Raw genomic sequence first — 24,727 nt, forward strand, 5'->3', positions numbered from 1 at the left:
CTGTTTATCTTTAATAAACTCTGCTGTCCCTTCCTCTTGGCTCGCGTTTGGTTTCTCTCCTGTGCAAAACCGAGGACTCTCTTGGCTGCTCCCACAGGATCCTCCTCTGGGTCCTTGGACCCAGCCAGCCTGCACCAGAACCGTTCAGTAAAACGAGGAAGAAATGGAATAAATATGTGAAGGATCTCTGTCGCTTTAAAATGCGAGAGGCTACCCTCATGGTGTCTTACCGCAGTTAACTATTAGAAGCGTTTTGTCCCAATTGCTTAGGCCGAACTCGATTCAGCAGACATTCAAAGAGGCTCACTAGGTTTAGAGAATATGCAACCAAAGCCGTGAAAAAAGAATGATGAATTCAATAGAAATTATTTTGACCTTAAGAAGTGAATTATAACCAAAAAAAATATTTTTTAAGTCCTACCAAAAGCAGTAATTCATTATGACAATTCATTTTGAATAAGTGTAATGAAACTGTTCTTGAATTGATAATCCAATTAAGGACAAGAAATGAATGAAAAGATTTAAATTTGTGTTAATTTGCATAAAATATGCCACTGGATATGAAACATAATACATCATTGGGGTGCCCGGGTGGCTCAGTCGGTGAAGCGTCCGACTTCAGCTCAGGTCATGATCTCGAGGTTCATGAGTTCAAGCCCCGCGTCAGGCTCTGTGCTGACAGCTCAGAGCCTGGAGCCTGCTTCGGATTGTGTGTCTCCCTCTCTCTCTCTCTGCCCCTCCCCCACTCATGCTCTGTCTCTCAAAAATAAATAAACATTAAAAAAATTAAAACAGCAACCTAGTATTTATTTAGCCACTTATTTCTCAGAAAAAGCTGTCTCAGAAACTACTGAGGGGGATGATGGGACTTTCTTTTGCTAGGAAGGTATCTGTTTGGTGCTACTGAAGTTAACTCTACCCAAGCTCCAGCTGTGAAATGTGTGACAGGTGACAGAGACTAAATCACATAGTGCTTTTCGTTGTTGTCTCTGCACGTGGTCCAAGGCGATCTAATCTGAGTGAGTTTCAGGATTCTAGCTGGGAATGATGGGACCAGATGATCAGTCTTCCTTGCAAGGCTTGGGTGAGGAAATATGCCCCATCCTCGGAACCACCTGAACACCCTGAACGAAGCCAGCCAGAAGAGGAAGCAGATAATGCAGAAAGCAGAGAGAGAACCAAGAAGAAACCTGAGTCTGCTGTTCGGCCTCCTGAACAAAGCTGACCTCAAAGTCTACTTCTGGACTTTGTGGTGATGTAAATCAATAAAATCCATTTTTTGTTGAAGCCAGTTCGAGGTGTGCTTTTCTTTTGCACAGAAGCTGTCCTAAAAACTAAACACAGTGCAGTTAGAGAGAAGCACCTGGGAATTCCTAAGCATTATTGAATATAAATTGTGAAAAATAGGCAAGAACTGATTCTCATTTTTCCTGGCCTCTTTGCCTCAGTTTATATTACCTAGATATTGATAAGGATAATGATTATGATAAAAATACTTGTACGTTCTCAATACAGGAATCCAAATACGACCAAACAAATAAAATCCTTTAAGCCGGGCTTCCACTCTTTGGGTTTAAGCAATCATCCTCTGCCAATGGGAAGAGACTCAAAACCCAGTGTTCGTGGTAAGTGGTATCTCTATTTGGCAGATGAGGGACACTGAGTTACAGAGAGGGTAAGTGATTTCCTAGGAGGGTCACGAGGTTGGGTAGGGACAGAGCCGAGAGTAGAACCATAGGCTTGAACCTCTGTACTAAACGTCTTCTGGACTGGTGATTGGTTTCATGTCCTCATATTGGTGGGCGGTATTAATGTCCTTTGGTGTAGATTCTCAGATCTTTCCACTGTAGGCACTAGGAATCCACAAGACTGGAGAAGGGGCAGGCATAATTCACATTCAAAAGTACGAACATCTCAAAAAAAAAAAAAAAAGGAAAGAAAAAGTGAGCATCTCAGCTAAGTACACATACCTTTGGTAGTTCACTACCAATGGGTCTGAATGGAGAAGGGTATGATGTACAGAGAAAGGCTGAAAAGTGCTATTCACTAAAAGAAAGGTTGAAAAAATAGGCAATAATAACAATAATAATAATAAAACACTTATATAATGCTTCCCATGTAGGGGTCAAGCCAATTTCTAAGTACTTTACAGAGGTCAGCACACTTAGTTTTCACAACATATGAAATAGCTACTATTCTTACTCCCATTTTATAGATGAGGAAATTTTGACCCTGCAGTATTGTGATTTGTAAGAAATATATATCTGGTCATACAGATGACCAAAATAGTTTTTTTTTTTTTTTTTTAATTTATTTGAGAGAGAGTAAAAAAAGCATGAGCATGGGAGGGGCAGAGAGAGAGGGGGAGAGAGAATCCAAACAGGTTCCATGCTCAGCACAGAGCCTGACGTGGGGCTTGATCTCATGAACCCACCCCTGAGATCATGACCTGAGCTGAAATCAAGAGTCACGCTGTCAATGGACTAAGTCACCCAGGTGCCCCCAAAATAGTTTTCTTATATATATTTGGTCTTCATTTACAGATCCTGGCTCACACCTCTCCAAACCCTTGAAATTTCCTGAGTGTCGAGTGGGATAAATGTGTCTTTTGTTGCATTAAGGAAGGTGACGTTTGGACCTCACCCAAGGTGAGGGGCTGGGTACCGGGGTGACCAACCGCGTGACAGGGGGGTTGGAAATTTCAGCCCCACTCTCCACCTCCAGGAAGGAGAGAGAGACTAGAGGTTGAATCAGCCAATCAGTCAATCCTGACTTTGCAAGAGAGCTTCCATAACAACCCCAAAGGACCGGCTTTGGAGAGCTTCTGGGTTGAACACACGGAGAGTAGAGGGAATGGTCCTCCTGGAGAGGGCAGGGAAGCTCTGTGCCCTTCCCCCAGACCTCACCCTGTGCATCTCCTCATTTGGCTGCCGATTCATGTCCTTTACGATGTCCTTTCATAAACTGATAAACATGTTTCCCTGAGTTCTGGGAGCTGCTCTGGCAAATTAAAGGCACTTAAAGAGGAGGTCAGTGGAACTTCCTATCTGTAGCTGGTTGGGCCAGAGACACAGGTAACAGCCTAGGGCTTGCAATCGGCATCTGGAGTGTTGCAGCAAAGGTGCGGGGGGCAGTGTTGAAGGACTGAGCCCGTAACCTGTGGGATCTGATGCTATCTCTGGTGGATGGTGTCAGAATGGACTTGAATTCTCAGACTGGTGTCAGAATTGCTGGGGGCTGTGCGTGTGGGAACACCCCCTCCTACATCAGGATTGGGTCCGGGAACCCAGAGAGAGACACAGATTGTCTTACATGAAGTAACATGCTCAAGGTCACCGTTCGTAAAATGGGGAAGTCAATCTGAAATCGGATGACCTGGCTCCAGAGTGTATATTCGGAATCTTATTCAGAACATACTTAGTATGTTCCTCGTGATGAATCATTTCACCTTGGGTCAACCCTACTGCTTTATAAAATGTTGTACCCTTTTTTTTTTTTTAATGTTTTTATTTATTTTTGAGACAGAGAGAGACAGAGCATGAGCAGGGGAGGGGCAGAGAGAGAGACAGAGTGAGACACAGAATCCCAAGCAGGCTCCAGGCTCAGAGCTGTCAGCACAGAGCCCAACACGGGGCTCGAACTCACGGACTGTGAGATCGTGACCTGAGCCGAAGTCAGATGCTTAACTGAGACACCCAGGCGCCCCTAAAATGTTGTACCTTTATTCCTCACGTATGTTTCTCCTTTTTCTTCTGCTATTTTGGCCACTAGAACACCAGGAAGACGTTTTTTAAAGTTTATTTTGAGAGAGAGAGAGAGACAGAGTGTGCACACGGGAGTGGGGGAGGGGCAGAGAGAGATGAAGAGAGAGAATCCCAAGCAGGCTCTGTGCTGTTAGCACAGAATGCCACATGGGGCTTGAACTCATGAACCAGGAGATCATGACCTGGACTGAAGTCGGGCACTTAACTGACTGAGTCACCCGGGTGCCCTAGAAATGATTTCTATAGAGAAAACTTCTTTCTTCCTTTCTTTTTCTTTCTTTCTTTCTTTCTTTCTTTCTTTCTTTCTTTCTTTCTTTTTCTTTCTTCTTTCCTTCCTTCATTTGTTGTTGGGCTCCGTGCCCAACATGGGGCTCAAACTCACCACCCTGAGGTCAAGAGCCACGGGCCCTACTGACGGAGCCAGCCAGGCACCCTGAGAAAACTTTTCAATTCTTCATTTCTTCATTCCTTCAATATACAGTGTGCCTACTGTGTGCTCATGTGTGCTTGTTGTTGGGAACTCAGGGACATTTAATGTTTCTACTGAGTTACACTTTGCATATTCCAAAGCTTTCTACAAAGGTCTTCGTGCATATAAACCTTATTCTAGGTCGCTGCTCCCAAATTCAGAGGTGTTGGCCTCTGACTATAGGGGCAAGGTGAGGAAAGTACCTGACCACAAGGAAGCCGAAAACGCAACTCCCCACCTTTGGATACTGTGAGTTATATGTTCTTTCTCAAGGCTTCACAAGGCAATTTTGCCCCATCTCCCAGGCTACGGCATGGCCTCCAGGTAAAGATGTGCCAGATTCTGGTTTTGATCTGCCAACCATGTGGGTCAAATCAGTAACACGATTAAGGCCATTAGTAGGTATGTCCGTTATACCTCAATAAAGCTGAGGTTAAAAAAAAAAAAAAAGCCCCTCCTACCAAATAGCCCTAGTTCAGAAATGTACAAGCTCAGTGTTTCTGCTGTTTGTAAAGAAGCTTCACAGATTTAAAAAAGGGGGGGGTGTGTGTGCCTGGGGGGGCTCAGTCAATTGAGCATCCAACTCTTGATTTCAGCTCAGGTCATGATCTCACGGTTCTTGGGTTCAAGCATGCAGGTCTGCGTGGGTGGCTTGGATCCTGCTTGGGAGTCTCTCACCTCTCTCTCTGCCCCTTCCCAGCTCATGGTCTCTCTCTCTCAAAATAAATGAATAAATACTTAAAAAAAAAAAAAAAAAAAGAAGTTTCAGAGACTTTGACTCTGTCTAGATCTCTCATGTTCTGGCTCCAAGGAGCACTGATCAAAGATCTTTCCACAAAATCACTACCAGATGTTGGCCCTTCAGACAGCTGGAAAGGCTCATCCTTAGCAAAGGAATGTCTCCTAGCAGGCGTCTCCATTACCTATCCCTTCTGAATTCGCTTAAATGGAAAAAAACAAAAACAAAACAAAAAAACAGCAACAAAGGAAGAAACAAACAAGAACAAAGGAAGAGAAGATGGGTAGAAGGAGGAAAAACAGCACTTCAATTTTGCTTGTAATAAAAATGTAATTTCTTGGAGTGTGACTCTTGTGTTCTTAAAAATGTTAACAGCTTTACTGAGTTATAATTTACACACCATAAAATTCACCCATTATAAGCGTACAGTCTGATAATTTTTAGTAAATTTATGCAGTTGTGCAACCATCCCCACATACCCTCACATTCCAGAGAACATCCATCACTCCAGAAATTTCACTCCAGTTTGGTTGCTGATTATTGTTATTTTATAACCTCTTTGTTTGGAGTCTCAGACAGTGAATAATGGATGCTTTTTATATTCACTTTGTTTCTGCCCAGGACAAGAATCCCTACTTTATTTCCCCTGAGATCTTTTGTAGGATACTATTTCCCCTAATTTTCTTACCCTCCATTCATTTGAAAGGTCTTTAGTTCTCCACAGATGACAGGTTTACTTTCGATATTTACTCCGTGTGCCCATCGGCATTTAATTACATCTTTGGGGTGCAGCATTTTGGGCCCTTTGCAAAATAGTCTTCTAATCAGTACAACAAACAAGCTTTTGGCTGAGGTTGAAAATAACAGGTACCCAGTTCAATTCCTGCTACGAAAGCATTTTCTGTGAATATAAGAATCACTAGTCATGAAATTAAAGGATAACTTTTTTTTTTTTCCCATGAGGAGGTATAGATTTATCTAACCCCTTTGAAAAGCGCTTATCTTTTTTTTTTTGAAAAAAATTTTTTATTTAATTTTTTTTTTAACGTTTATTTATTTTTGAGACAGAGAGAGACAGAGCATGAGCGGGGGGAGGGTCAGAGAGAGGGAGACACAGAATCGGAAACAGGCCCCAGGCTCTGAGCTGTCAGCACAGAGCCCGACACGGGACTCGAACTTGGGAACTGTGAGATCATGACCTGAGCTGATGTCGGTCGGGACGTTCAACCAACTGAGCCACTGAGGTGCCCCAAAGAGTGCTTATCTTAATATTGAGGATGGCAGGGCAGATTATGGTGCCGGAGGCACGTAAACGACGAGCGTTGACAGACTGCTGAGTCCCAAGCCCCAGACTGAGCCCTGTGCTCAGTTACTCATGAATCTGGTGCAGTGGACATTATGGTTGCCTCTCTACCATCCATTCTGCCCTTGTCCCATTTTGTCCCGGCCGGGGGCTTAGAATGGGACTGGCTACACCTGGGTCTGAGAGGGGGCCAGGACAGCTTTGGTCGTGGTTGGCATTTCCCACACCCGTAGCGACTGGTTCAGAGTTTAGGTAACAAGGGCACAACTGACCCATTCGGAGTGTAAGATTTTTATTTATGGATGGTAGGAAGGCACTTCATTCTCCCCTCATTCCCTGCCTCCCACTCTTTCTTCAAGTCAGGCGGGTCAGTAAAAGCCTTCGAGTATCTAACACAGCTTGGGTTGGACTTCGTTACTCGCGTCGTAAGGAGTCCTTGCGGACACGCCTTACAGTAACACTGTAAGGTAAGTGTTATTATTATCTAAACTTCACAGACTGAAAAACTGAAGGTTGCGGAAGCTTGATTTGCTGGCAAATTGCTTGAAACCCCTGTGATTTTAGAGACCGCCTTACTCAGCGTCGCGCTATGGTACCTCTCTCCTCCTGTGTAAGCTGCTCCCATTTCCCTGCGCCCTGAATGACGCAGGATGGCATCACTAGATTGAACCAACAAAACATAGGTAAGTCCAGGTATGAAATATATCACTTGAGCTTTCCATTCAAGCCCATGAATGTAAATGAACTGAGAAAAATATTCGAAATTGCCGGGAAAAGAAATAATTGCATTATAATGAAGAGACGGCTATTTTCAAGTCAAAGGAAGGAGGGACGCCGGGTCCGAGCGAGGGCACCCTGCACAGCTCGAACAGCCCAGGAGCCAGCAGGAAGTGCTCCCATTCCAGAAAGTGGTTCCTTCTGCACTCCGCACAGTACCAGTCCTGGTGCAGGTTTAAGTGCTTTCTGAAACCCTTGGTGCTTCACCTGGAGGCACATTTGCTGGAAAGGACTTTCGGTCCAGGCAGAGTCCTTTTCCTGGCGTTTGGAAAGGAGTTCAAAGTCCAGCTCCAGAGGGGAGAGAGCCCGACTCCGAGGGCAAGGTTGAAATCTTCACCCTGGGGGAGGCGCTGCTGCCAGAAAAGGGACGAGGAGGCGGATTTGCATTTTGCCAAGAAGCCCCAAAGGGAACAGCATGGAGGCACAATGATGCTCAGCCTGGAAACCAGGAACTCTCTTGAAAGACAGAATGTTCCCTCCAGCGTCTTCCTCTCCACCACAGTGGCTAGCAGCCTGAATGAAGCCACGCAGTCACTGGAAATAGGTCGGGAGTCTGCCCAGGAGCTCGTTACCAAAACAGTGTCATCTTTGACAACTCAGACCTCCACGCAGTGGGGGTTGGCCTGGGTCGGGAGCCTTGCCCTCAGAGGCCCAGTCTGAACTCTGCCTTTGTTCCCGTGGCTACGGCCAGACAAGCGTTGTCAGTGCTCCACCCACCTTCCTCCTGCATAGACACTTGTTTAAAGATTCAAACGTGAGTTATCATAAAAAAGAAACTTTAAAAAACATATACAGATATATACATAGGTACAGATGAGGATTAGTCGGCAAGAAAGGCAACCTTGGGGCGCCTGGATGGCTCAGTCAGTTAAGCGTCGGCTCTTGATTTCAGCTCAGTTCACGATCCTAGGGTCGTGGGATCGAGCCCTGCATTGGGCTCCATGCCGAGGGTGGAGCCTTCTTGGGATTCTTTCTCTCTCTCCCCGTGCCCCTCCCCTGCTTGCATGGGTGTGCATGCTCTCGCAATTAAAAAAAAAGAAAAAAGAAAAAAGGCAATCTTGCTTTGCTTGCTCCAAGATGGGAAAAAGCTAGGAATTGCAAATGGCTGGTTCTGCTTTATCATAATGTTTTGTATTAGGTGGGGGTGACTAGGATTTAATGTTCTAGGAGCTTTTGTAGATAAAGAAGAACATTATTTGGGGCGCCTGGGTGGCTCAGTCGGTTAAGCGTCCGACTTCAGGTCGGGTCACGATCTCGCGGTCTGTGAGTTCGAGCCCCACGTCGGGCTCTGGGCTGATGGCTCAGAGCCTGGAGCCTGCTTCCGATTCTGTGTCTTCCTCTCTCTCTGCCCCTCCCCCGTTCATGCTCTGTCTCTCTCTGTCTCAAAAATAAATAAATGTTAAAAAAAAATTAAAAAAAAAAAGAACATTATTCTTTCATTAATGTTAATTTCAAAAAAAAAATGTTTCATTGCTATTCAACAAGCTTTAGAAATCCAGGAAGAAAGAAAGAAAGAAAGAAAGAAAGAAAGAAAGAAAGAAAGAAAGGAGAATGCATGTGCTCAGGTGTGCCAGGGTACAAAACTGAAAATATCCATAACAGCATTGTTTATAACTGCCAAAATCTGGAAATATATGTTCATCAAGAATAAAATGGCTCAGGGGTGCCTGGGTGGCTCAGTCAGTTGGGCATCTGACTTCGGCTCAGGTATGATCTTGCAGTTCGTGAGTTTGAGCCCTGCATCGGGCTCCATGCTGACAGCTCAGGGCCTGGAGCCTGCTTTGGATTCTGTGTCTCCCTCTCTCTCTGTTCCTCCCCTGCTTGCACTCTATCTCTCTCGCTTTCTTTCTTTCTTTTTTTTTAATTTTCTTTTAATGTTTTGTTTATTTTTGAGACAGAGAGAGACAGAGCATGAACAGGGGAGGGGCAGAGAGACAGGGAGACACACAATCTGAAACAGGCTCCAGGCTCTGAGCTGTCAGCACAGAACCCGACGCGGGGCTCGAACTCACGGACTGCAAGATCATGACCTGAGCCGAAGTCGGCCGCTTAACCGACTGAGCCACCCAGGTACCCGTGGAATCTCATCTTAAATACGTGTCAAGGTCAACCATACTCAAAGTTTTAAAAAAGGTAAAAAAATATATGCCAGCTAGAGATATAAGAAAACAGGCACTAAATATACCAATGGAAATCATGTTCAAATAACATAGGTTTGTAAGTATTTATATATCTCCCTCTCTATATAAAACATTGATAAAAACTTGTAATTTTTATGTGGTTGCATAAAAATAGAAACGTGCCTTATGTTTTACAATTTACATGGTTGACATACCTTCTAAACAGTTTGATTACCTCTCCAATTCCTCTTACACACATGCACACACACACACACACACACACACACACACACACACACACTGCTGGAAGCTGGGGGAGGAAGGAACATGTTCTCTTTGCCCTTTACTCACATCAAACTTATAACCTCCCGAAACAAAACAAATTATAGCTTTTTAGATGATTTTCTACCTTCAGTAGAAGTACAACTTCTTCCTGCCTCTCTCGGGTCGGCTGTGATGTCAGCCAAGTGACACTTGAAGCTGCTAGAAACATTAAGAAAGAAGAAATAGGGGAAAGAGGCACAATTAGCATTTTTTACTTTGTGATAATACGAACGTCTTTCCTCTCCTCAAGTTCCTGGAATTTGATGTGACTGATTTCCTCCCAGGTAAGGTGGTGACCCTCCACCATGTCCCTTTCTTATGCCAGTTGACACATTTATCAATCTTTTCTAAGCGAAGAGAGAAAGGCAGGTGACTTATGAAAATATAGCCAATATAGAGTTTCCTTCAGATAACACTTTTCTTATCACTTAATGAGGAAATACAGATATTGAGTTGGTGAGTGGTCCACCTGATTAAAAACACATTAAATCTAGGGGCACCTGGGTGGCTCAGTTAAGCATCCGATGTCAGCTCAGTCATGATCTCACGGTTGGTGGGTTCGAGCCCCGCATTGGTCTCTGTGCTGACAGCTCAGAGCCTGGATCCTGCTTCGGATTCTGGGTCTCCCTCTCCCTCTGCTCCTCCCCCTCCCCTGCTTTTTCTCGGTCTCTCAAAAAGAAATCAACGTTAAAAAAAAATTTTTTTTAAACACAGTAAATCTTATTTTTATTAAAATGCAACCACTTGTTAGCTTTTAAAAATTAAACAAAACTCTTCTGATATTAAATTTTAAACATAACATTAATGGAAAAATGTTATCAAAAAGAGGTAGCATCTGTCCATTTGGCTGCAAAATGAAAGTGGGGTCAAAATGTTCCTGTTTTTCAGGGGATTATAAAAATGAATCGCAGGCCACATGGTTGGCTTAGTCAGGAGAGATGTAACTCTTGATCTCGGGGTTGTAAGTTCGAGCCCCACGTTGGTTGTAGAGATTACTTAAAAATAAAATCTTTAGGGGTGCCTGGGTGGCTCAGTCAGTTGAGCATCTGACTTCAGCTCAGGTCATGATCTCACAGCTCTGTGAGTTTGAGCCCCGCATCAGGCTCTGTGCTGACAGCTCGGAGCCTGGAGCCTGCTTGGGATTCTGTGTCTCCCTCTCTCTCTCTGCCCCTCCCCCGCTCACACTCTGTCTCTCTGTCTGTCAAAAATAAATGAAAATGTTAAGAAAATGAAAACAAAAATAAAGTAAAATCTTTAAAAACAATAAAAGTGAATCGTTATGTTTTAAAATATGGGGGAAAGCTGAGATCATTGTAAGGAGGGTTGTGGGTAAATTTCCTTCAGAATCCTTGCCTATTTCAGTAAATCAGAGCTCCATCATCCAAACCAGAAGTCATAATCTCTCTCTCTCTTTTCTTTGTTGTTGTTGTTGTTGTTGTTGTTGTTGTTGTTGTTGTTGCTGGACTCTTTCAGCGCTTTCCTTAATTTCTTTTATGGCACTTAACACGTTCGACTGTGACTTACACTTCTGTCTGTATTTTCTCTCTCTCCTTGACTGTAAGCATCTTATGAGTAGGGTAACACCTAGGGTTTCTTGATTCACCAGTGAGTCTTTGTGTCTTGCACAATGCTTCGCCCAGCATGTGGTTACTGGATGCCAGCATAGATGAGAGACTGAGTCAGCAGCATTGTTTTCTTTTCTTTTTTTTTTTTTTCCTTCCTGGCTTTGGCAACCACGTCTGCTGAGTGTATCAAACAACCCCAGACATTAGGCTGTGTAATCCCATGGAAATGAGACCCGACTCCTAGCAAGAGAAATTCTGAATCCTTAGCCCAGGTGAGTATCGGAAAAGGCAGACTTAACAGAGTTAACTTTTAGAGGCGTTAAGTCAATCACAACGCATGACCTGTGATCATAGCCCCAAATGACCTACCGCTACCAACAAGGCCTCATAAAGCAGTGGTCACTCCTTGGCAGGTCTGCTGCAGCATTTTATGCAAGAAGAAAGCTGAACATCTAGAAAATTGCTAACATCAAGTCAGCAGCAATGGCAAACAAGATGGAGGCCTTACAGGCTTTGCATAAGAAATAAACTATTGTTTTTGCGTAAGAAATAAATTGTTATGATGTTCCTTCCAAGCGGAAATATCCTCTTACGTGAGGACACGCTTACTTCTTAGGAGGTAAAGGATTCAAAGACGACCCCACTGGTGCACAGAATCTAACAGTGCTCCTGTTTTCTCTCCACTTTCTCCTAACTCTTCAAATTTTCCCCTCTCTATGAATAATTCTCATGAACATACAAGATATGCTATTATTTCCTCCCAATCTTCTTATTATTTTTTTTCACGTTTATTTATTTCTGAGAGACAGACAGAGGGACAGAGCATGAGCCGGTGAAGGACAGAGAGAGAGGGAGACACAGAATCCGAAGCAGGCTCCAGACTCTGGGCTGTCAGCACAGAGCCTGACGCGGGGCTTGAACTCACAGACAGTGAGACCATGACCTGAGCCCAAGTCGGATGCTCAACCAACTGAGCCACCCGGGCGCCCCAAACAGGCTTCAGGCTCTGAGCTGTCGGTGCAGAGCCAGACGCGGGGCTCGAACTCGCAAACCATGAGATCATGACCTGAGCTGAAGTCGGACGCTCAGCCAACTGCGCCACCCAGGCGCCCCACCCTCCCAATCTTAGACACAAAATACTTTGACCCACTTCTTGCTCCAGCGGATGTCCCATTTCTTGGCTCTCTTTCGTCACAAAACTTCTTGAGAGAGTTGTCTATCCTTGTTTGTTTGTCTGTCTGCTTATAAGTAGACTCCAACCTGGGTTTTGAACTCACAACGCTGACATCAAGAGTCACATGCTCCACCAACCGAGCCAGCTAGTTGCCCCCCTCACATTTTTTCTTTTTTCTTCTTTTTAATGTTTATTTATTTTTGAGAGAGAGAGAGAGAATGAGAGACAGAATGCGGTGGGGCGGGAGGGGGGGTGGCAGAGAAAAAGGGAGACACAGAATCCGAAGCAGGCTCCAGGCTCTGAGCTGTCCCCATAGAGCCTGATGCGGGGCTCGAACTCAGGAACTGTGAGATGACATGAGCCAAAGCCCAACGCTTAACCCACTGAGCCGCCCAGGCACCCTGTCCACTCCTTGCTTCTTAATGTTGGAGGTCCCCCAGCTCAGTCCAGAGACCTCCTCTCTTGCTGTAATCACCCGTGGAGTGATTTCATCCCATCTCATGACTAAATTTCATCTGTGCACTAAAGACGCTCAACAGACGTCTGTAGTGTAGACCTGTCTCCCAAATTCCAGGCCTATTAGACCCCACTGTCTACTTGACAACCTTACTTCACAGTCTCATGCGTATCCTAGGTTTAACATGTCCCAAACTGAACCCATTACCTTCTCCTCCCTTCTACTCCACCCATACTCCTCACCATCTCAATGAATGGTCGCTACTAATAGTTGGAGTCATCTTGACCTCCCCCTTCTTATCCATTCTCACATCCTCTCCCAAATTCTGTTGGCTCTTCCTTCACCATAGATCCAGAATCCAACCACTTCTCCCTACCTTCATTGCTGCCATCTTGGTTTGAGTCCCAGGTCCTTGGTTTGAGCCCCAAACCTTCCTTTCACCTGGACCATTCCTCTTGCCTGGATCATTGCACCTCTTGCCTAACTGGTCTCTGTGCCCCTCCTCTTGCTCCCCTCAGGTCTGTTTTCCACCTAGCAGAGTGATCCTTTTAAAACATAAGGGGATCAGGTCACTTCTCTGTTCAAAACTTTCCAGCAGCTCCCGTCTTAAAGAGCCACAGACGTCACCTCCTACTTGCTCTAACACTCATTCTGCTTTGGCCACACTGGCCCTGCCAGGCCTGTTCCTGACTCAGGGCCTTCTGTTACCTCTGCTCTGAATGCTCTCCCACAGATACCCCCTTGGCTCCCTTCTTCACTCCCTTCAAGTCCTTCTTCAGATGTTTCTTGCCCAGGTCTTCTCTGACCACCCTACTTAAAATGGAAACACTAATCTCAGCATTATTCCCCTTCCTGGATCTGTTTTAATCTATAGCATTTGTCTCCTTTTAATATACTATACAATCTATTTACTTATTTTATTTCAGCTCCCCCCACCCCCCAGCACATAAGCTCCACAGGGGCAGGAATTGTTTTGTTTTTTATGCCGTTACATCTCTGTATCTAGTCAGTGCTCAATAAATACGTGTTGAATAGTCATGTACTTTTCTAGATACTGGGATTTTAGCAAAACACAAGGTGGGCCAGGTCTCTGACCCCGAAGGGTTTACATCCTCTTGGTGGGAGATAGTGTGGGGGGGAGGGAAGGCGATAAACAAATAAACAGGCAAATGAAAATATTTCCGATTTTGATGAAGTGCCACGAAAGAACTAAACGGGATATAGTAAAAGAATGACAGAGAAAGCAAGGTGACTTATGTGCACAGAAGCCACATGAGTATTCGGACCTTGTCTACCTTGTTCAGGGTGGTGACGGGACTTTCCAGGGTGGGGGTGGAGGTTCTCTATTTGGAACCTGTTGAGGAATAGGAACCTAGGAGATGCAAAAGTGGAAATTTCTAAAAGTCACCTTTATTATTAACAAAACGAGCTAAAACTTGACCCCCAAACAGGAAACACTCATGCTAAATGAGGCAGTGGCACATTTGGACAACCGACCAAAGCCTTGCCCAGAGGGACAGGGTCTGCCCCAGTTTGCTTACCACAGCTGGGAGAGGACCAGAATTTCCGCTCCCCTAAGGCAGGCAAACGGTACCGTCAGATCAAAGCTCGGGAGTCTAGCATTTGCAGCTCCTACCCCAAAGCCGGCAAGCAGCTAACTTCTTCCTCCTGCCCTGGAGAAGAGTGAGTTGAGCCGGCAGCATGTGGCGGGAAGTGGCATTCAAATTCTCCGTCCCTGGACACAGAAGGAGGAGGACGAGCGTGTCCTGCCAGCGGGCCGCGGCAGCGGGAGGACTCAGATTCCCTGCTGAGGGGCAGGAGGTGGACACAGGACTCCACCTGTGGCCCTCTGGATCCGCCACAGTGTTTTCGAGAGGCCGGGCTTCCCCAGGGCCCGTCCCACCTGCGGGGTGCAATGCTAATTCAGGCCCGTTCCTGCAGGAGGTGGGATTTTTCCATTGGGCAACTTGGCCGAAATCTTCCTTAGAACTGCTCTGCAGAGTGAGACTCTTTCTCCTCAATGCTGCTTCCGTCCCCCTCCCCTTTCCACAGTGGCTGACCTGTAGTCAGTCTGAAAGCACCCCTTACCTTCTCTTTTACCCCTCATCCTCCACATGTGCTTCCCTACCTCAATCTCTCACTCGTCTAATTCTAGCCGGGTGTCTGCCTCTCCGAGGGCCACACGTATTGTATGCTCAGTGCCTAGAACAGGGCCTAAAATTCAAAGGGCTCAATAAATATTTGTTAAATGAATTAATGCACGGATGAAGACGTGACATTTGAGCTAAGATCTGAAGGATGAGAAGGAACCAGCCTCGCAAAAAGCTGGGGGAAGAGTTTTTCAGGTAAATGAGATGCCAAGTACGAAGGCCTCTAGGAGAGAAAGAGCTTGTCTTTTTTTTTTTTTAAATCAGTTTTTTTTTTTAAGTTTATTTAAGAGAGAGAGAGAGAGAGAGAGCACACGCATGCAAGCGGGGGAGGGGGCAGAGAGAGCATCCCAGGCAGGCACTGCACGGTCAATGGGAAGCCCAGTGTGGGGCTTGAACCCACGAACCATGAGATCCTGACCTGAGCTGAAGTCAGACACTTAACTGACTGAGCCACCCAGGCGCCCCAAGAGTTTGTCTTACTGAAGAGGGAAGGCTGAAGCACAGGAGAAAGGGCGTGTGGTATAAGATGAGGCAAGAGAATCCGAGGTGGCCAAATGCCTTAGGATCTTACAAGTCATGATAGGGATCTTGCCATTTTATTCAATGGACAATGGGAATCACTGAGGGGGTTTCTGAATGGGTAAATGACATGATCTGTGTTTTAAGAAGGTCTCACTGCCTGTTTTCTGCAGTGTAGATTGAAAAGGGACAGGAGTGAAATGGGACCAGTGAAATAGCCCCACGGGAGACGATGGTGGCTTGGATTCAAGGACTGCAGGGGAGTTGGAAAGAAGAAAATGGCGAGCTCATGAACATGTGGAGTACGCCCGGCTATAACTGGTTGGCAGACTGTGTGAAGGGAAGAAGAGATCAAGGATGATGCCAAGGCTTTGGGCTTGGGCCACTGGACGGCTAATGAGGACATTCGCTCTGGGGGCAGGGGAGGGGGCAGATGTGTGGCGGCGAAGTATCTATTACACGGCCCAATACAAATATCACCGAGGCAGCTGGACGTGTAAGTGGAATTCAGGGAAGAGATTTTGACTACAAATGCATACTTGGCAATCAGCATATGTACATGCTCTCTAGAGCCATGGGCCCAAGGGCTGCCTGGGTGGCTCAGTCAGTTAAGCATCTGACTCTTGATTTTGGCTCAGGTCATGATCTCACGGTTCATGGGTTTGAGCCCTGCCTGCATGTCTCTGCCCCTCCCCTGCTCATGCTCTCTCTCAAAATAAATAAATAAAACTTAAAAAAAAAAATAGAGCCATGGACTGGAGACTTAGGGAAGGAGTATCAACAGGGAGGAGAGGGTTCAACCTGGTGCCCTGTGGCTCTACGATATCTATCTATCTATCTATCTATCTATCTATCTATCTATCTATCTTTATGCCTTCTTAAAAAAACATTTTAAGTAATCTCTATATCCAATGTGGGGCTTGAACTTAAAACTTCAAGATCAAGAGTTTCATGCTCTACCGACTGAGCCAGCCAGGCGCCCCTTTGCAATATTTAAAGGTTGGGTGACGAGGCAGCAAATGAACCTGAGAAAGAGCTTCTGGCGGAAAACCAGAGTGTGGGGTCTCATGGAAGCCAATATAAGGGACAGTGTTTCCCAAGTGCCCAATTGTGCTGGCTGCTGCTGAGAAGGCCAGCAGGTGTTGGGACACAGAAATGGAACTGATCTGGGCCTAATGGAGGTGATTGGTGACTCTGACAAGAGAATTTTCTCAGAATGGTATAGGAGTAAGGGAGGGCATGGAAATAATAAAAGGTATCTCTTTTGGGATGTTTTGCGGTCAAGGAAGCCTAGAAAGAAGGCATTGTTCGAAGGAGATGTAGGGTCAAGGTAGAGGTTTTTTTAGAGCTTCATCCCCAGGGCACCTGGGTGGCTCAGTCGGTTAAGCATCCGACTTCAACTCAGGTCACGATCTCGCGGTCTGTGAGTTCGAGCCCCGCATTGGGCTCTGGGCTGACAGCTCAGAGCCTGGAGCCTGCTTCCGATTCTGTGTCTCCCTCTCTCTCTGACCCTCCTCCATTCATGCTCTGTCTCTCTCTGTCTCAAAAATAAATAAATGTTGAAAAAAAAATTAAAAAAACTTCATCCTGAAGGGTTTTCTGCTTCTTTTTTTTAATGTTTGTTTATTTTTTGAGAGAGAGAGAGAGAGGGAGAGAGGCAAAGAGAGACGGAGACACAGAATCCGAGGCAGGCACCAGGCTCTGAGCTGTCAGCACAGAGCCCGATGCGGGGCTCAAACTTGTGAACCACGAGATCATGACCTGAGCCGAAGTCAGACGCTTAACTGACTGAGCCACCCAGGCGCCCCTAGGGTAGAGGTTTTTTAAGTTTGTCTTCCTACACCAGATGATGTGTCCAGCAGGGAGGGAGAAATATGATGGTGCAAAAGAAAGGGAATAAATCCTGGACCAAAGTCCTTTAGAAGGTGGGAGGGGAGGGAATCCAGAGTCCAGGGGAAGGGGTCGATGGCAGTAGGGAAAACAGAATATACTTATAGATCCCAAGGGAGATCACCTAGGAGAAGATGGAGCTTTGTAGATCATTCAGAAGACATGTTTGGATCCAGTGAACTCTCTATGTGCTGGTACTTGAATAAAAGCTATTCCTAAAAGGGTTCTGGAAAAAATAAAAATAAAGCCCCCACACAATTCCTCTCCCTTTATAAAATCACAAAAATCTGCCCATGGTGTACCTTTATTTTCAGTTTCGTGTTTCAGTTTGTCCTATGGTTTCCTCCTTTATCTGTCACTAGGATTAAAAAGTACTTTTGGGGCGCCTGGGTGGCTCAGTCAGTTGAGCGTCCGACTTCAGCTCAGGTCACGATCTCGCGGTCCGTGAGTTCGAGCCCCGCGTCGGGCTCTGGGCTGATGGCTTGGAGCCTGGAGCCTGCTTCGGATTCTGTGTCTCCCTCTCTCTCTGCCCCTCCCCTGCTCACACTCTGTTTCTCCCTCAAAAATAAAGAAACGTTTGGGGCGCCTGGGTGGCGCAGTCGGTTAAGCGTCCGACTTCAGCCAGGTCACGATCTCGCGGTCCGTGAGTTCGAGCCCCGCGTCGGGCTCTGGGCTGATGGCTCGGAGCCTGGAGCCTGGAGCCTGGAGCCTGGAGCCTGGAGCCTGGAGCCTGCTTCGGATTCTGTGTCTCCCTCTCTCTCTGCCCCTCCCCCATTCATGCTCTGTCTCTCTCTGTCTCAAAAATAAATAAACGTAAAAAAAAAAAAAATTAAAAAAAAAAAAGTACTTTTGGGGCGCCTGGGTGGCTCAGTCAGCTGAGCTTCTGACTTTGGCTCAGGTCATGATCTTGTGGTTCGTGAGTTCGAGCCCCACGTGAGGCTCTGTGCTGACAGCTCAGAGCCTGGAGCCTGCTTCGGATTCTGTGTCTCCCTCTCTGTTCCTCCCCGACTCGTGATCTCTCTCTGTCTCTCTTTCAAAAGTAAACATCAAAGGAAAAATTTAAAAAAAAAAAGTACTTTTGCTCATTTCCAGATAGAACTGATTTGTCTTGGGCCCTGATGCTTGGTAGCTCCCAAGAGCAGAAGACATTATTTTCCACGGTCCAAAGGGGCTGAAGTAATGAGCAAATGGCAGTGACTGAACAAAACGACAAATATGAGCGAAGTATCATGAACATGTCTGAGACGCTTTTACGCTATAGTGGGAAAGCTTCTCCTAAGGGAAGTGGAAGGACTCTAGCACTTGGGGTAAAACACAAATGTAAAAAGCACTAAAGACTGTACTCGTCCTGGAAAACACCTGGGAGTACAGTAGTATGTGACCAAAGGGACTTCATCTCTAATTTTCGTGATTTTACAAAATTACATTGTATTGACACAAAGTATCGTAGAGTTGAAGAAAAAGAAAGGGAGTAGAGTTCCCTTGGAAATGGTAAAAACGTTGATATCGTGTCCTTGTAACTCACGGAGATATTTGTGTGACAGGGATAGGACTCAGGGGAAGCAAGGTTCCTGATCATTTTCTTGTTTGACTTGGGGCAGGCCATTTAACCCTGAAAATTTTGTTCTCCCATCATAAAATGGGAGGGATATTTCTTACAATATATGACTATTGTTATGGACTGAACATCCCCAAAGTGATGGTATTACAGTGGACTCTGGAACAACAGAGTGGTTTGGGGGTACCAACCCCCCCACCCCAGGTCTAAATTTCATGTATAACTTTTGGGGCATCGGGGGGGGCTAAGTCGGTTAAGCATCCATGTGGTTTGTGAGTTCCAGCCCCACATAGGGCTTCTCTGCTGTCAGCGTGGAGCCCGCTTGAGACCCTCTGCCCCCCATTCTCTTTGCACCCCCCTCAAAAATAAATAAACATAAAAAAATTTTAATTTCATGTAAAACTTTTAACTCCTCAAAAACTAGACTATTAATAGCCTACCCAATCAGAAGCCTTCCTGATAGTATAAATGTTGATAAATATGTATTTTGCGTGTTATGTGTATCATAAACTGTATTCTTACAATAAAGTGTCTAGAGAAAAGAGGTTACTAAGAAAATGATAAGAGGGTGCCTGGGTGGCTCAGTTGGTTAAGCCTCCAACTCTTGATTTTGGCTCAGGTCATGATCTCACGGTTCATGGGATCCAGCCCTGGGTCTGGCTCTGCACCGACAGTGTGGAGCCTGCTTGAGATTCTCTCCCTCCCTCTCTCTCTCTCTCTCTCTCTCTCACCCTCCCTCTTTCTCTCACCCTCCCTCTCTCCCTCTGCCCCTCTCCCCCCACTTGTGTACTCTCTCTCTCAAAATAAGTAAACATTAAAAAAAAAAAGGGGGTGCCTCAGTGGTTCAATTGGTTAAGTATCCAACTTCGGCTCAGGTCATGACCTTGCTGTTTGTGAGTTCAAGCCCCATGTTGGGCTCTGTGCTCACAGTTCAGAGCTTCAGAGCCTGGAGCCTGCTTGGGATTCTGTGTCTTCTTCTCTCTCTGCTCCTCCTCTGCTCACACTCTGTCTCTCTTTTTCTCAAAATAAATAAACACTAGGGGTGCCTGGCTGGCTCAGTCAGTTAAGCGTCCGACTTCGGCTCAGGTCGTGGTCTCACAGTTTGTGGGTTCAAGCCCCACATCAGGCTCTGTGCTGACAGCTCAGAGCCTGGAGCCTGTTTCGGATTCTGTGTCTCCCTCTCTCTCTCTCTGCCCTTCCCCCACTTGTACTCTGTCTCAAAATAAATAAATAAACATTAGAAACAATTTTTTTAAAAAGAAAGCAACTAGACACATAAGGCCACATAATGTAGGATTCCATTGATGTGTCCAGAACAGGAAAATTCAGAGACAGAAGGCAGGTTACTGGGTTGCCCCCAGGGAGGAGAGGGGAGAGTGGGAAGTGACCTGCTCATAGGTATGTGGTTTCTTTTTGGGGTGATGAAATTGTTCTGGAATTAGTGATGGTCGTACAACTGAGAATACACTGACCTCTGCATACTTTAAATGAGTGAATTGTATGGTGTGTGAATTATATCACAATAAGGATGTTGAAAATAAGGAGAAGTGAATATATTAACATCAATGTCACCGGGAGTCCAAATTCTGGCTCACCCGGAATTCCTTTCCTGGAGAGCAGATAATTTGCAAAGCCAGTAGTGGTCTCATTTTACTCACAAATTCCTTGCATATCTAGCTGTCGGCTTACTATTCTAAGCAAGTACCAAAGGGGGAAAAATTGAAATTCTTCTAATTCTAGAATACAATCTTTAAGATTATGGTTTCGTAAACCATCCAACAAAGTATATTCTTCGGGATGTGGCAGAATCTAGAATTTTATGATACTGCTACATTGAATGCTCAGTTTAGATTTCTACATTACAAAATATTTGTATACTTCAGAGAACAGATCGGTGATTGACAGAGTGGGGTAGGGGTGAGCGAAATGGGTCAGGCGGTCAAAAGGTACAAACTCCCAGTTGTAAGTCCTGGGGATTTAATGTACAGCATGGGACTACAGTTAACAATACTGTATTATAGATTTGCCATACATATGTATAAAATACTGCATTATATATTGTATTGAGAATTGCTGGGGTGCCTGGATGGCTCAGTTGGTTAAGTGTCAGACTCACATTTGGTAGGATCAAGCCCTGCATCGGGCTCAGTGCTGACAGTGCATAGCCTGCTTGGGATTCTCTGTCTCCCTCTTTCTCTGCCCCTCCCCTCCTCTCTCAAAATAAATAAATAAAATAAACATTGAAAAAGAAAATTGCTAAGACAATAATTCTTAAAAAAATTTTTTTTTTTAATGTTTATTTATTTTTGAGAGAGAGAGAGAGACACAGACAGAGCGCAAGTGGGAAGGGGCATAGAGAGAGGGAGACATAGAATCTAAAGCAGACTCCAGGCTCTGAGCTGTCAGCACAGAGCCCGACATGGGGCTCGAACCCACAAACCGCGAGATCATGACCTGAGCTGAAGTCAGACGCTCAACCAACTGAGCCACTCAGGCGCCCCGACAATAATTCTTTAAAAAAAATTTTTTTTTAATGTTTATTTATTTTTGAGAGAGACAGACAGACAGACAGAATGTGAGCAGGGGAGGGCAGAGAGAAAGGGAGACACAGAATCTTCAGCAGGCTCCAGGCTCTGAGCCGTCAGTACAGAGCCCGACGTGGGGCTCGAACTCACGAGCCGTGAGATCGCGACCCGAGACGAAGTTGGACACTTAACCGACTGAGCCGCTCAGGTGCCCCAACAAAGACAATAATTCTTAAAAGTTCTATGGGGCGCCTGGGTGGCTCAGTCGGTTGAGCGTCCGACTTCAGGTCGGGTCACGATCTCGCGGTCCGTGAGTTCGGGCCCCGCGTCGGGCTCTGGGCTGATGGCTCGGAGCCTGGAGCCTGCTTCTGATTCTGTGTCTCCCTCTCTCTCTGCCCCTCCCCTGTTCATGCTCTGTCTCTCTGTCTCAAAAATAAATAAACGTTAAAAAAAAAAATTAAAAAAAAAGTTCTCATCACAAGAAAAATACTGTAACTATATGTGTGGTGACAGATGTTAACTATCTTGGTAATTATTTTGCAAAATATACATATATCAAATCATTATATTGTAACCCTCTTGCACTGCTCGCGGGAATGCTACCTGGAGCAGGCGGTGTGGAAAAAAGAATGGGGGGGGGGTTCCTCAAAAAGTTAAAAACAGAACTAGCCTCTGATCCAGCAATTGCGCTACTGGGTATTTACGCAAAGAATACAAAAATATTAACTCAAAGGGAAATGTCAAGTTCATAGCAGCATTATAGACAATGGTCAAATTACGGAAATAGCCCGTGTCCATGGAATGACGAATGGATAAAGAAGAGGAATGGAATGGAATATTACTCAGCCATGAAAAAGAATGGAACCTTGCCATTTGTAAGGACATGGATGGAGGTATAGAGTATTATGTTAAATGAAATAAGTGGGTTAGAGAAAGACAAATACTGTATGATTTCAAGCATATTTGGAATTTAAGAAACAAAACAAATGAGCAAAGAGAAGGAAAAAAAAAAAAAGAGAGAGACAGGAAGGCAAACCAAGAAGCTGACTCTTAACTGGAGAACAAACTGATAGTTACCAGAGGGCAGGTGGGTGGAGGGTAGGTGAAATAGGTGATGGGAATCAAGGAATGTACTTTGTATCATGAGCCCTGGGTGTTATATGCAAGTGCTGAATCACTAGATTGTGCACCTGAAACTAATATTACACTGTATGTGAACTAACTGGAATCTTTTTTTGAGAGAGAAAGAGAATGAGCTGGGGAGAAGGGCAGGGGGAGAGAGGGAATCTTAAGCAGGATCCACGGCCGACATGGGGCTCGATCCCACAACCTTGGGATCATGACCTGAGCCGCAATCAAGTCAGAGGCTCAACCAACCGAGCCACCCAGGCGCTCCTGAACTAACCGTAGCTTAAATAAAAACTTACAACACAGCCCCCCCAACCCACAAAACCTTATGTTGTACATCTAAAACGAATAGGATTTTAATAATTGCATATCTCGATTAAAAAATGGTATTCTTGTGCAAGTAAGGATGATTTCTTTTCTTTGACAGCAAAAGCTTTTCTCACGTCTGTGCAAGCACTTTGAAATTTTCTGGGTCTGTCATTTATACTCTCAAATTTTACCGTCACTTTGGAACATGCTAAAAAAAAAACCCCAAAACAAACCAAAGCAGAAACTCTCTAAAAGCCAAATAAATAGAAGTTGTACTTTAGAGTCTCCTTCCAGATGGGCTTTCTCGGCGGAGGTAGAAGAGGGTCCAAAGGTTTTTTTCAGAACGTGAGCGCTCAATACGTTACAGAACCGGCGCCAGCAGGGAGACGTTTTCCGTCGTCCTTTACGTGGTCTGCATCGCCGAGCCGCGAAACGGCAATCGCCTGGGAACAACGGCAGCGCGGCGGGGTCGCGGCGCAGGCCCCCCCGTCCCCTCCACGCCCAGCTTCCCGCCAGCCCGGGCCTCCGGGGAGCCTACCTGGACCCGCCCGCCGCGCCGGCCACCCCCGCGCCGTCGCCATGGCACCGCCCCGCCCCGCCCCCCGCGCGCCGCCCGCCCTCAGCCCCCACTCGCCCCTCCCCCTCCGGGACGGCTGCGGGGGGAGGGGGTGGGGCGGGAGCGGGAGGAGACGCCGGCGAGAGGAAATCGGCGGCGCGACGCCCGCGGCCCATTGGCTGCCTCGTCCTGGGGCCAGAAGCCCCGCCTCCCTGGCGGGGGTCACGTGATCCCTTTCAAAGATGGCCGCCCTGTTGTTTTGATGAATAATACTTGGTGGGGCGAGGGGGTAAGAGTAGGGGTGGAGGGGTAGGAGGATTTACTCTTCCGTCCAGAGCATCGCGAGTCCCGTCCTCCCCCTCCCCCCTGCCCGGGCTCCGGCGTGGAGGCGGGGCGTGGCCGGCCTGCTTTGGGAGGGGAGGGGCTTCCCTCTTCAGTGCTGGGCTCTGCCTCGGCGGCTCTGGGGTCGCCTTACCTCGGGGCATCCGTTCTGCAGTCCAACAGTTCCCGCCAGGGGCAAAGGGTAGGAAGGAGAGCAGGATCTGCTGGAGGAAGCACACCTGCCGTGCCACCACCGCGAAGACACCGCAGGCTCAGGGCACGAGACGAGCTGGAGACCCGAGTCCCTGGTCCGGGTAGCCTGGGAAGCAGAGGGCAATAGCGGCGCCTTAAGATAACCCTGTAGCAGCAGCAGTGGCGGCCAAAGGAGGCTCCTCGGGGCACAGGCGGCTGTAGGAGGCTCTGGGGCGATTGGAGTGACCGACGCCAGGGCGGTTCAGTGCCTCTCGTGTTCTTATTTTTTAACCTCTGACTATGCAATTCTGAAACCTCCCCCATTCGGGGGACCAGACAGCCCGATAGACACCTTCCACTCTCCTCCCGCCCTGGTCACAAGAACAGAAGGATCTCTCCCTAACGCCTTTCACCATTAAGAGAAAAGCAATGGAGGAGCTGAGCGCTGATGAGGTGAGGAGGTTGGGGGACACCTTGGGAGATTAGTTGGCAACTCTTTGGCGCTTTGGACAAGGAAGGTATTGCGCCAGTGGTGCCTGGCCTTTGGGCTTGGGGAAGGAATGGAGATGACATTTTCCAAGAATAAAACGGGTCCCTGAGTGGGTCTCTGGTTGTGTTCTCCCGTATTATCTTGCTCTCTTTCTTCATTCTGAACTCCATTTGCTTCTTTTCGAGGCTTTTAGGGTCTGAAAGAAGAGGAGAGCACATTGAGGCGTTTATTCTTTTCCTCGGGGTGTTTAGGCAAGAAAGGCTACATTTACATCAAGTTAATGTGTGCGTGCACGCGCGCCTCACTGCAGAGATTTAAGAAAATAATTTCGGGTGGAATTAGAACGTCTGGGTGTGTGTTTTTAAAGGCAGTATTTGAAATCCCAGGTACGTGTGGC

General features: G+C 46.3%; 1 protein-coding gene and 1 long non-coding RNA gene across 5 annotated transcripts in view; one reads left to right on the plus strand and one right to left on the minus strand.

Moving 5' to 3' along the window:
* Window positions 1–1,619: 1,619 nt before the first annotated feature.
* On the minus strand, window positions 1,620–23,886 carry LOC122241116. 3 transcript variants are annotated; one of them, XR_006221089.1, is made up of 5 exons: window positions 23,803–23,886; window positions 23,048–23,214; window positions 9,582–9,655; window positions 5,661–5,873; window positions 1,620–1,913 (listed from the first exon to the last, which is right to left on the minus strand). It is a non-coding gene; the product is annotated as an uncharacterized LOC122241116 (long non-coding RNA). The 3 variants fall into 3 exon arrangements; XR_006221090.1 differs by lacking the exon at window positions 23,803–23,886 and adding an exon at window positions 23,310–23,342; XR_006221088.1 differs by lacking the exon at window positions 23,803–23,886 and having other exon boundaries at window positions 23,048–23,299.
* Window positions 23,887–24,214: 328 nt separating this feature from the next.
* Window positions 24,215–24,727, plus strand: part of UBE4B (ubiquitination factor E4B) — a 119,783-nt gene continuing 119,270 nt past the window's right edge. For both annotated transcript variants that reach the window (XM_042996170.1, XM_042996168.1), the window contains exon 1: window positions 24,215–24,293. In XM_042996170.1, coding sequence (XP_042852104.1) covers window positions 24,270–24,293 — 24 coding nt within the window. In that variant the 5' untranslated portion in view covers window positions 24,215–24,269. The remainder of the gene's footprint in view (window positions 24,294–24,727) is intronic.

The sequence above is a fragment of the Panthera tigris genome, chromosome C1, assembly GCF_018350195.1.
Source record: "Panthera tigris isolate Pti1 chromosome C1, P.tigris_Pti1_mat1.1, whole genome shotgun sequence".
NCBI lineage: Eukaryota > Metazoa > Chordata > Mammalia > Carnivora > Felidae > Panthera > Panthera tigris.